The 12,037-nt window shown below is 33.1% G+C and overlaps 1 protein-coding gene across 1 annotated transcript; it reads right to left on the bottom strand.

Moving 5' to 3' along the window:
- Window positions 1–5,123: 5,123 nt before the first annotated feature.
- LOC146955710 (ankyrin repeat-containing protein BDA1-like) lies at window positions 5,124–6,992 on the bottom strand. The gene is made up of 2 exons (XM_085713167.1): window positions 6,240–6,992; window positions 5,124–6,000 (listed from the first exon to the last, which is right to left on the bottom strand). The coding sequence occupies exons 1-2, from the start codon at window positions 6,855–6,857 to the stop codon at window positions 5,284–5,286; spliced, it is 1,335 nt and encodes a 444-aa protein (XP_085569293.1). The 5' UTR covers window positions 6,858–6,992; the 3' UTR covers window positions 5,124–5,283.
- Window positions 6,993–12,037: the final 5,045 nt, after the last annotated feature.

The following is a 12,037-nucleotide window of genomic DNA, read 5'->3' as shown; positions in this document are numbered from 1 at the left end:
CTTTTTCGGATCCCCACTTTCAGGATTCTACAACTAATTCTCATTCCAATTCAAATAATCTATATCCCTCAAATCTCTCACCTTTAACAACTATTCACCCAATCAACCCAAATATACGGTCCACTCCTATATTAACTCAACTAACAAATTCAAATCTACCTCCAAACAATCAAATCCCAACCCCACCAATATCTCAACTGAACCAACAACAAACAGAACCAACATCATCGGTTTCCCCACAACATTATTAACAAATTCAAACCACAAATGACAACATCCTTACCTCACTACCCTCACCTCCCAATAACTTGTCCAATCCTCCAAATATAGTCCCTGATAAATCAAAAACAAAACCCAAAGTCCAACCACCCAAAGTTAATCATCCTGTCCATACTCGCTCAAAGAGTGGAATTTTTAAACCCAAGAAAATCCATCTAGTCACTAAATATCCATTACCCAATCCCATTGAACCAACATGTGTGTCTCAAGCTCTCAAATATCCTGAATGGCAACAAGCAATGACAGATGAGTTCATGGCTCTCATGCGCAATGGAACATGGACATTAGTTCCTCCTGCACCACATCATAATGTGATTGGAAATAAATGGGTGTTTCGATTGAAAAGAAATCCCGATGGGTCCATATCTCGCTACAAAGCAAGATTAGTAGCCAAAGGTTTCCATCAAAGACCCGGTCTTGACTACAAGGACACATTCATCCCCGTGATTAAGCCACAAACTATTAAATTGGTACTGTGCATTGCTATCTCCAATGGTTAGTCTTTGACGCAAATGGATGTCAACAATGCATTCCTACACGGAAGAATCGATGAAGATGTTTACATGACTCAACCAACTGGTTTCATTCATTCATCTTTTCCTAATTATGTTTGTAAGCTCAAGAAAGCATTATATGGTCTTAAACAAGCACCACGTGCTTGGTTTCATGCCTTGAGCACGTTTCTAGTGAAATATGGATTTGTCAATGCCAAGACTGATACATCATTATTCATCTACAAATTAGGTTCCATTGTTGCATATTTTTTAATTTATGTAGATGATTTGTTACTAACAGGAAACAACTCTAGCTTCCTAGATAAGTTCAAGCAGTCTCTTGCAGCACAATTCTCCCTTAAAGATTTAGGCCAGCCGAGTCACTTTCTTGGTGTTGAGATCATTCCAACCAAATCTGGTCTATTCCTAACTCAGCATCACTACATTAGAGACATTCTTCATCGAGCGAATATGGCTGACTCTAAGCCTGTCTCAACTCCGATGGCAACTTCATTTTGCTCCACATCCACACCTGATGCTACAATATGTGACAGTAGTGAGTTTCGTAGCATTCTTGGCTCTTTGCACTATCTTTCTATCACAAGACCAGACATAGCTTTCTCTGTCAACAAGCTAGCTCAAAACATGCAAGCCCCCACAATGACCCATATGCAATCCTTAAAAAGAATTCTACGATATCTCAAGTCAACTATAACACATGGACTTCATCTCACCAAGTCCCTCAATAAAAGTCTCATTGGCTTTTGTGATGCAGATTGGGCTGGAGATACTTCAGATCGGAAATCCACTGGTGCATACTTAATTTATTTTGGGCCTAATGTCATATCTTGGTAATGCAAAAAGCAACCTACAGTCGCACGATCATCAACGGAAGCTGAGTATCGCACAATTGCAACTACTACAGCAGAAATATTATGGATTCAACAGTTGCTTCAAGAACTCGGAATTCAATTTACTGCTCCAACCATATTTTCAGACAACATTGGCGCCACTTATCTATGTGCTAATCCAGTTTTCCATTCTAGGATGAAACATATAGCCATAGATTATCACTTCGTTCGTGATCTTGTTATTGAAAAGAAGCTGCAAGTTTCACATGTTTCGACAAGTCACCAACTAGCAGATTTGCTCACCAAACCTCTATCTGCCACTAGACATCATTTTCTCAAAGACAAGATTGGAGTTCTCGAAGATACCTCCATCTTGAGGGGGCGTATAGGAGTACTTAATCAACAAGTAGATAAGGATTCATAATCATCATTCACCTCCTTGTACATAGGAAGGAATTGTGCAACTGTATTTTGAATAGCATATCAAAGGCTCCTCTATCACTTAGCTTATATTTAGGAGTTAGTTGCTTATTAGTTTATATATATATATATATATATATATACAACTGATGTACATTATATATTATGATTAAAAATATATACAGATTGTTCCTTCTATACTTTATACAAAAATACCCTTTCTCTCTTATTTTAACTGCCACTAAAAGCATGTCCTTTATAGTAATTCTATTCTTCCATCATTTTCTCACACAGCCAGAATTTCTCTCTCTTCGTTCAATCATTATTCACGTGGCTGGATTGTTTGTGTTGAAATGGAAGATGGACAGAATAACCATGGAAGCCAACCAAAAAATGCTACATAGTTGTTCCTAATACATAGTAACCCACCTAAAAATCGTCACGTGGCTGGCTTGTTTGCGTTAAATGGGAAGGTGAAAAACCATGGAAGCCGATAGAGATGATGATCCATCCCAAAAACTAAAAAACATATCTTTATACTCTTCAGTCAAAGCAACTTGGTTGGTTGACGGCATCGTTATCCTTCCACTTCGTAATTCAGTCAAATAATTTGAAGTCGTCCCTGCACTGTTGGCGTCACAAACAGAGGTGCGTGGGGAGGATCTTCTTTTTTTGAGAAAAAGAGAGAGAAACTGATAATGGAATGAGATGGGGTGAGTGATAAAATTACCATAATGGACATGCTTTTAGTGGCAATTAAAATAAGAGAGAAGGGGTATTTTTGTATAAAGCAAGTAGGTGTAGAATGCTAATGCACACCTTCTAAAATTAGAGTGGGTGTGTATTAGCATTACCCTATATGTATATATAAACATGAAGGAGTAAGTTAACGAGCCTACTCCCACTTACATTTTACTAAAAACCCCTTATAAATAGAGAAGAGAATTAAAGAGAAAGGGTTACCGAGAAAAAAAAGAAACAAGGCGATAAAAGAAAAATTAAGGTTGTGAAGAAAAGAGACAAAAGAGGCAAAGAGAGAAGAGCTTAGGGAGAGATTCAAATGTAGGAATTCTTCAATTCAAGTCTTTCTTTTTAACTAGTTAGTTAAATATAAAGATATTAGTGTAATTTACATTTCTTCTATCAATTAATAATAATAAACTCATAAAAACATGCTCCTGTACTCACACTATACCAACACCCTCGTCCAAATTTCTTCTCCCTTCATAATACAGTAAAATAAATCCTAATGAATAAAGATATATAGGTTGTCACTCTTAATGTGTATACTCTTTTGTACCATTTTAGAAAATTACAGTTAATCAAATATATGGTATATGTGACCACATTTTTCAGTTGCGTGACCACTATTTTTCCAAAAAAAAATATGGTCACACATACGGGTGGGAATGAGCCGGGCCGAGCCGGCCTTTGCTTAAATAGGCTAGGCCTAGTTGAAAAAACTAAGGCCTAAGTCTTTGCCTTTTACCTGTTAAAGGCTTTATTTTAAGCTTAGCCTGACCTTTTTAAAAGCCTAGCCTGACCTATTAGCCTGTCTAAAAGCCTAGTTTGTGTTATAAATTTCAAACAGAGTTTGTTCATCAATTTTTTTTTTCCGTTCAATTTGTGCAACATACTTAATACAGAGATAAACATTAATTAGAGACAAATTAAACTAATAAAACACAATTGGTGTGAGTAACTCTTGACTCGTTAGATGAACTTCATCTGATATATGAGGGAAATAGCAAGAGTTGTGTTGTATCCCAAATACAAAATAAATAAATAAAAATTGAAATAATAATAATTGTGGTACGAGAATTTGAAGGACCAATAATTCTTTCTGATATATATATATATATATATATATATATATAATAAATGCGGGAAAATGTAATATACTTATATACGGGCCGGCCTGATAGACTTGATAGGCTTTTTTATAAGCCTGAGCCCGGCCTAATTAAAAAGCACAAGCTTGACTCATTTATTAAAAGAGCTAGGCCGAGCCGGGCTTTTAGTAGGCCGAGTCATAGGCTCCTGACGGGGGGCCTGGCCTATTCCCACCCCTAGTCACACAACTAAAATGCGCGTGACCACTATTTTTTCACTTAATTAACCAAATAAATTATGGAATAATAATGGTCACGCAACTAAAAAAATGTGGCCGTCTAGACCATATATTTGGTTAATTTAAATTTTTCAGAATAGTACAAAGGGGTATAAGAGCCTGTTTGAAATAGTTTTTGTTTTCAGTTTTTGAAATATACAAGTCCTCTTTTCACAATAGTTATCCTTTTACATGTTTTAGTTTTTTAACCCCAAAACTAAAAAATTCAAAACAGTTTCCAAAACTGTAATTTTAAAAAAACAAGTTTTTAGTTTTCAAATTTTTAAAAACTAAAAAAGAGTTTTTGGGAAGTGTTTCAAATTTTTAAGAGTGTCAACCAATCATTGTTGAATCCTAATTTATGAATAGCTTCAAACTTCAAACCATTGAAAATAGATGCTTCCAATTGAATTGTTTCTTCAATGTCGAAAGTCTACCTAGAGTTTGAAAAGGTTGAAAAGTGGAAATTGTTTTCCAGTTCTTGGGGTAGAATGCTATGTCGTGATTTCAATGTGAATGTGAACAAAATGAAAATGTGAAGGCATCAATTTCTAAAACAGTTCTCAAGATTGCGTAAAAAAAAACAATTCTCTAGCTTCCGTAAAAAAAAAAAAAAACTATATAGTTAAAAGTGTAAATGACATACATGTCCATACATTTAGGAAGTTTTGTGAAAGGAAGTGGGGGTTTTTGGTAAAATGAAAATGGGAGTAGGCTTGCGAACTTACTCCTTCATGCAAATTTCCTCCCTTCCAAACCAATATGTTGGCACCTTAACCGGTACTCACCATGATTAGCTACCCTCTGCAAAACCATATTTTCGATAACCAACATAAAATTTCTATTATACAATTATTACACATACATTCAATAAAATGAAGATATGATTAAAATATTTGATACACTTGACTCACATTTTGCTAAAATTGAACAAAAACAAATGTAAACAATGGCAATGAAAATGAAAATGAAAACTTTGCAAATATTTGATACACTTGACATTGAGTATTAGTTGTTGCGAGAATTCGGCCAGCAGTCGTGGTTTGAGTTGCGGATCTCATTAGTGATTGCACCATCTCCCTGACCCACAACCTTCTTTGCTGTTTCTCCTTTTGCATCAATGTTTTTACTATGATCTATTATGTTTCTTTGCATTGCGCTCGTGCTGAAGTTGTGAGTAGACGAAAAGAAAAATTACACAAACAAATGGGACAGATAAAAAAACAACAAAAGGGATTTTAGCAATAATGGCGCTGGCATATGTAGGGGATATCTTCAACATAGAGATCATATAACAAAGGGAAAACCAATACATTAGCATGTACACCACAGTGCATTGCATCACACTTGAGGTCATAATAATTATTGTTGTAGTTGATATAAAAAAGGAAAGCATATTTGAAACTGCAAACAGACAGAAAATAGCTTCTGACAAAACAGATTTCCCAACATTTCCTTGGGTACTAGAAATAGTAGAATTGGAGGAATCGATGTTCAAACTATTGTCACCGGCACTACTCGGATAAACTCCACCAGGGGGAGTCAGAGCTGATTCATACATGGTAGTTGCAATAAGAGCTGCGACTATTAACCAAATGTTGCGTTGCTCCTCTGTCATGTCACTTCTAATACGAATTGTCTGAATTAACAATTTATACATAGTTGTTGTCTTTGACCTTAGTCTATGTGCAAGGGTGGGAGCATCGGCGACTTCTATTCTAGATTTTGCTCCAGCCCTTAATAATATACCCTTGATCTTTGGAGTGCTTGCTATGTCTAATGCTGTTTTGCTTTCCAAATTCTTTGCCTCGAAATTTATACCAGTGCTTAGCAACAATAGAATTTTCTGTGCCACCAAGTAGTTAATGAGCAATATAAATGTTAGCGATCATTCAAGTTCGCAACAAAGCCACAATTACTTGCAACAAAGCAAAAAAGAAATACTCTCTCCATCCCTTTTTATAAGAACATGTAACAAAAATCACGTGTATTAAGAAAAGTTGTTGAAGTAATAAATTTGTCTGAAATATGTATGACTTGTACTAAATTACCCTTGTGTATAAAATGCATTCAATGTAAGATTACCTGCGGCTCAATACTTAGTGCTGAAACATGCAAAATGGTGTTGCCTGCATTGTCCCTCTTGTTTAATATTTCATTTTCCAGCTCTACAGCGCCTCTTTGTTTATTTGTTTCGAGCCATCCAACAAGTACTTGAAGGGCCTCATATTGTTCATTCTTAATAGCAATATGCAACGCGGTCTCGCACCTCACAGTCGCGTCTCTAATGGAATTAGGACAAACAAGGAGGAATTTAGCTAAAAGGTCAACCTCTCCAATTTGACTTGCAAAATGAAGAGCAGTTAAGCCTTCTCTTCCTTGAACTCTAACAAGTTCTTTATTGATGTTCACAAATTGAGACACCATATTCTTTTGGCCGTTTTGCATAGCAAGATGGATGGGGCTGAATCCTTGCTGATCTAGTTTCCAAGCATATGAAGGTTTCAAATTCATAATTTCAGTAGCAAATTGAAGATGACCCATAGATGCAGCAGTATGTAAAGGAGTTTCAACAAATGGTATTAAATCTATACGCTCCAAAATGTATGGATCATCTTGAATTACTGTGTATAGGAGATCTATATCACCTGCTTGAGCTGCTGCTTTCAATCGGTTAAAACAATATATGCCATTTGTGTTCATGTTTGAAGCTTTAATTTTTCAGTATAATGTGTGCAAGATAGAACAAAATATAAGGTATTTGATAAAATGGCTTTGTTTATATATAGATGGCCAATAAAAAAAATGCAAAACAGTGCTGCTCAACTTAAAAAGACTATTTTGATCCTTAATTGGGTGAGAAGTTGTTACTATAGTCTATGGTGCCTCTTTAGTCAGTAATTTTATATATTAAATTGACAAAAAAATAAAAACACAATAGAGGACTAACTTAACTATCTGAAAACATATTTAGAAACCAAAATGATTAATAGATGTAACACTTGTGAACGTGCTTGTAACTTCGGTGTATTAAAGACTATAGCGATAATATTTTACACATTTATCTACTCGTTCTATCAAAATAAGTTTATAAACTTGTCCAAGAAACTGTAAGCTAGTTTATTTTTGTTACGAAACACAGACTTAAAGACAAAAATGTTGTTTATCCACTAGACATTGTGACGCTAACTAACATATTACATAAATAATTATTAGTTAATACCCTGTTAGCCCCCTTTCAAGATCAAGGAGCCGGCCATAAAAAGACAAAAACCTTGAGCTTATTACGAAACAAGAATATTTTTAGATGATAACAAGGTGGACACGTATGTTGAGCAATGAGAGACTTGGCAACGACCTTTTCACAAACAAAATGAATGTCTAATTCAGGGTTTATAATTCTGGCATGAAGTAATAGATTTTAGGCTAAAGTGCACTTTTCCCCCCTTAACTTTTAAAAACTTGCAATTTTAGCCCCCTAACTATGAAAACTACAATTTTGGCCCCCTAAGTTTTAGCCCCATTGCAAATTTGGTCCTTTTAGTCAATTTTGACCGGTCAATGCCCATGTGGCATGCCACGTGGATAATTATTAAATTAAAAAAAATAAAAAAGCCAATTAATCATTTTTTAATTAAATAAATAAAAAATCTAATTAAAAATATTTAAAAAATCAGAAAAAACATTAAAAAATTCTGGAAAAACGAAAAAATAATAAAAAAATTGAAAAAAAATATGAAAATTAATAAAAAAATTGAAAACAAATTCTAAAAATATTAAAAAATTCTCGAAAAATGAAAAATTAATAAAAAATTGAAAAAAAATATAAAAAAATTCTGGAAAATTGAAAAATTAATAAAAATGAAAAAAATTGTAAAAATATGGAAAAAATTTTAAAATTCTGGAAAAAGTTAATAAAAATAAAAAATGATTAAAAAAATAAAATAATCTAATAAAATGAAAAATAATGAAAAATAAAAATTCTGGAAAATATTTAAAAAAATTTCAAAATTTTCATTGTAATATGCATATTTCAAAATTTTCATTGTAAAATTCCCGGTTTATAAATACAAAAAAATTCCCGGAAAAAATACTAATGAAAATTTCAAAATTTCGAAAAATACACAAAAAACCTAAGCTCGGTTTATAAATATACATATTTTTTCCCTTATTCTCGGTTTATAAATACACAAAAATTTCCGGTTTATAAATACACAAAAATTCCAATAATTTTTTTTGGAAATAAATACACTGAAAAAACTTAAGTCGACATATATACTAATGAAAATTTCGAAATTAATTTCAAAAATTTCATTTTTTTAAAAATGATTAATCTTTTTAATTTTTTAATATTTTTTTCAATTTTTTTATTAATTTTTCATTTTTCCAGAATTTTTTAATCTTTTTTATTTTTTTCAGAATTTTTCATTATTTTTCATTTTATTAGATTATTTTATTTTTTAATCATTTCTTATTTTTATTAATTTTTCAGATTTTTTTTTATTTTTCCAGAATTTTTAAATTTTTTCCGTATTTTTTCAATTTTTTCATTTTTATTCATTTTTCATTTTTCCAGAATTTTTTATTTTTTTTATTAATATTTCATTTTTCCAGAATTTTTTTCAATTTTTTTATTAATTTTTCAATTTTCCTATTTTTAATTAGATTTTTTATTTATTTAATTAAAAAATGATTAAGTGGCTTTTTTATTTTTTTTAATTTAATAATTACCCACGTGGCATGCCACATGGGCATTGACCGGTCAAAATTGACCAAAAGGACCAAATTTGCAATGGGGCTAAAACTTAGGGGGCCAAAATTGTAGTTTTCATAGTTAGGGGGTCAAAATTGCAAGTTTTTGAAAGTTAAGGGGGGAAAAGTGCACTTTAGCCTAGATTTTATGAAAGCAAGACTGCACTTAAGTTGTCACAAGTGGATCTGGATTGTGTGACTTTTGGGCGGGAAAAGTCACATGACTTTGAAAAATAATGACCGTTGGATTAATCCTATGCTTTAGATCTTGACAAATGTCCATGCCTTTTTTTTTTTTACAAAAAATGTCCATGCCTTTATTTCTTTCAAACCGAGGTAAAACAAATCAGATTTATGACAACCCGATACCTGCTCACAAACCTTGACCCACCCGCAGCCTTAACCCACCGTCTTCCCTTCTGTCGCCGCCCTTGTGATCAACGTCGCCGCCGCACCTCTCATCGTCGGTGTTCAGATCGCCGTCGTCGTAGCTTCAATCACAACAGATCTGGAATCTTCACACGAACAACAACCCTTGCTCGCTAAATATTCCAGAAACAGAGAGACAGAACATTAGAAATACAAGAGGTGAGTGGAAAACGTAATCGATTGAAAAGGAAAACGAAACCAACCATCGATGGCGGCGAGAGAAGCGGCAACAGTACAACGGCGGTGAAGCGGTGGATTGAAGGTAGCGGGTCGAGGGAGGAGAAATGGGTTAAGATATGGGTCTGGGTTTGATATGGGTCTTCTCAAATCTGTTTTCATTTAATTTAATTAAAAGAAAAAAAAAGTTGAACACTTGTCAAGATCTGAAGCATAGGTTTAATCTTACGGTTATTATTTTCCCAAAGTCATGTGACTTTTCCCGCCCAAAAGTCATGGAATCCAGATCCAAAGTAATAGGAGAGTAGTGTGCAGAGCCTGCAACCACAAAATTCATGATGTGACCGTCTTAAGTTAAAAACTTCTCCATTTGTGAAAAGTAAATGAATAATGACATTTAGTGAGAGATAGATATAAAAAAATATGTAATGAATTTTACTATTAAATAGGTTTCATTACTATTAATTATTTTTAAACTTCTTTGTGTCTTTATCACTTCAAATAGAAGAAATTGAAAGACTTGTACCAAAAAAAAATTGAAAGATTGATAAACGGAGAGGATCTTGATTCGATGTGACCGGGCAATTAAGGGTTGTTTCCAGGTCCTTAGTCCAATCAAAATTAGCCTAATTATAATCATTTGGCCTGAATTCCTAAGCATACTAGTCTGTCAATTTTGTTTTAACTTTTGAATATTACTTTTTCCATCCTATCAATTTCTCACGTGCCCTATTTTTTTCTTCCAAAAATACCCTTTGTTTGGATTATATAATCAGAAACAAATTGTTGGTTTTTTGGATTATATAATCTGAAATAAGCTTTGCCCAGATTTTTAAAGAGGCGATGGTTTATATTATTTCGATGGCATAAATATAAATGACAAAAACATAAAAAATGCAAATATAAACAAAATTAAAGTACAAAATGATACAAACAAAATCTCATTTTATTAATAAATCAATACATTAACAATAAAATAAAGTTTAAGTTTAAAGCTTATTACATAAAATATTCAAACACCTAACGTTAATTTATTAAAAGCCTAAAACTAAAACTGCAACACAAGAAGATGGAGGGGGGAGGAGAAAGAGATGTAGAGGGAGAGGGAGTGATGTTGGGGTAAGGTTTGTTACCTTTCTAGGGCAAAAGAAACCTTGATGGTCAGTCCTACACCCAAGCAGACCAACCTCATGATGGGATAAATCCGCAAGTGCACAGTTTACCGAAGTATAATAAAAAGATATCGTTCCGACAGGGAGTTATGAATCCAATTAACTTTCGACAATGATTAGAAAAGAGTTTTGAGTTGAAAAGTTTGGATTTTAATTGAAAGAAAATAACAATAATAAAAAGTGTCTTGTAATTATTGGTTCATCTAAATAACAAGTCCTTCACAAACAAACCCTAAACCATAATTTTATATATTGGATTTAATTTCTAAAGACAAGTTTCTCTTTACCCTATCACATCTCCTTTCGGTCTCAGTGAGTGTGTTCCTCTAGCAACCACGCCTATTTTCATAGTTGATTGTCTTTGGAATCCTTGAAGCTCGAAACTTTATGTGTCTCAAGGTTTGCTAGACAATTTTCATGTTTCGCAATCCTTTTATAAATTCACTTGTTCGAATATCAAAACTCCACTTTCGTTTTATGAATTGATATTTGGATGTATTAATTTTATTCCTAGTGATTCTTTAAAAAAATAATGGTTAAAGTGTTTTATATCAAAAACAAAACTGAATTATATGCTACTGAATCGTATATTTCCCTTGTAATTGACAAATCTTGACTCAAGAAAATACGATTGATGCTAAATTTATCCACCGTCTACAAATTGTAGTAGAAATTGTTGGAATATTTTGTTATTTTATTATATTCCAATATCATTATGTGGGCAAATATCGTAATAATAATTATATTAGCTATTTATCAATTTGGAGCCTTAATTGATTAGTGATCAAATTAAGTAATAAGGCTTATTAGATTTCTATTTAGAGTATTAATTAATTAATTAATGGATATGGACTCAATATGGGTGGATGTCCGGATGACCCATTAACGGAATAATGGGAAACCCAAATAGTCATCCAATATAAAAGAGGCTATGGTCCCCAATATACCGTACGCGGCAAAACTCTCTTCTCTCCATCTGAAGAGAACTTGAGGCATAAAGGTACCGGTTGAGGAAGAACCAAATCAGCCGCCGCTAACCGTGTTGATGTTGATGTTTGTTTCAGATCATCTTCTCTCTTTGTTGATTGTTGACGAGAGGGCTGTCATGAAAGCTTTGTCCAGGTATTACCCTAATTCTTAATATCCTTGATAAATCAAACATGTCGTAGATCCTATCATAGTCATGTTCAATGTTCTGTTTGCTTTCGCTATTGATTCGTATTTGTTGAACATGTTTTATGAAATCTATTTTTATTAAGACCTAAATTTCTAACAAGTGGTATCAGAGCGGTCATGATGTTTGATTTATTGGGATTTATTGAGTTCTTCATATTTTTCCTATCGTAGGAACCC

Source organism: Medicago sativa, chromosome 1 (genome assembly GCF_051527215.1).
Source record: "Medicago sativa cultivar Bolivia chromosome 1, Bolivia_mono, whole genome shotgun sequence".
Lineage (NCBI taxonomy): Eukaryota > Viridiplantae > Streptophyta > Magnoliopsida > Fabales > Fabaceae > Medicago > Medicago sativa.
This window is presented reverse-complemented; position numbering and strand designations above follow the sequence as displayed.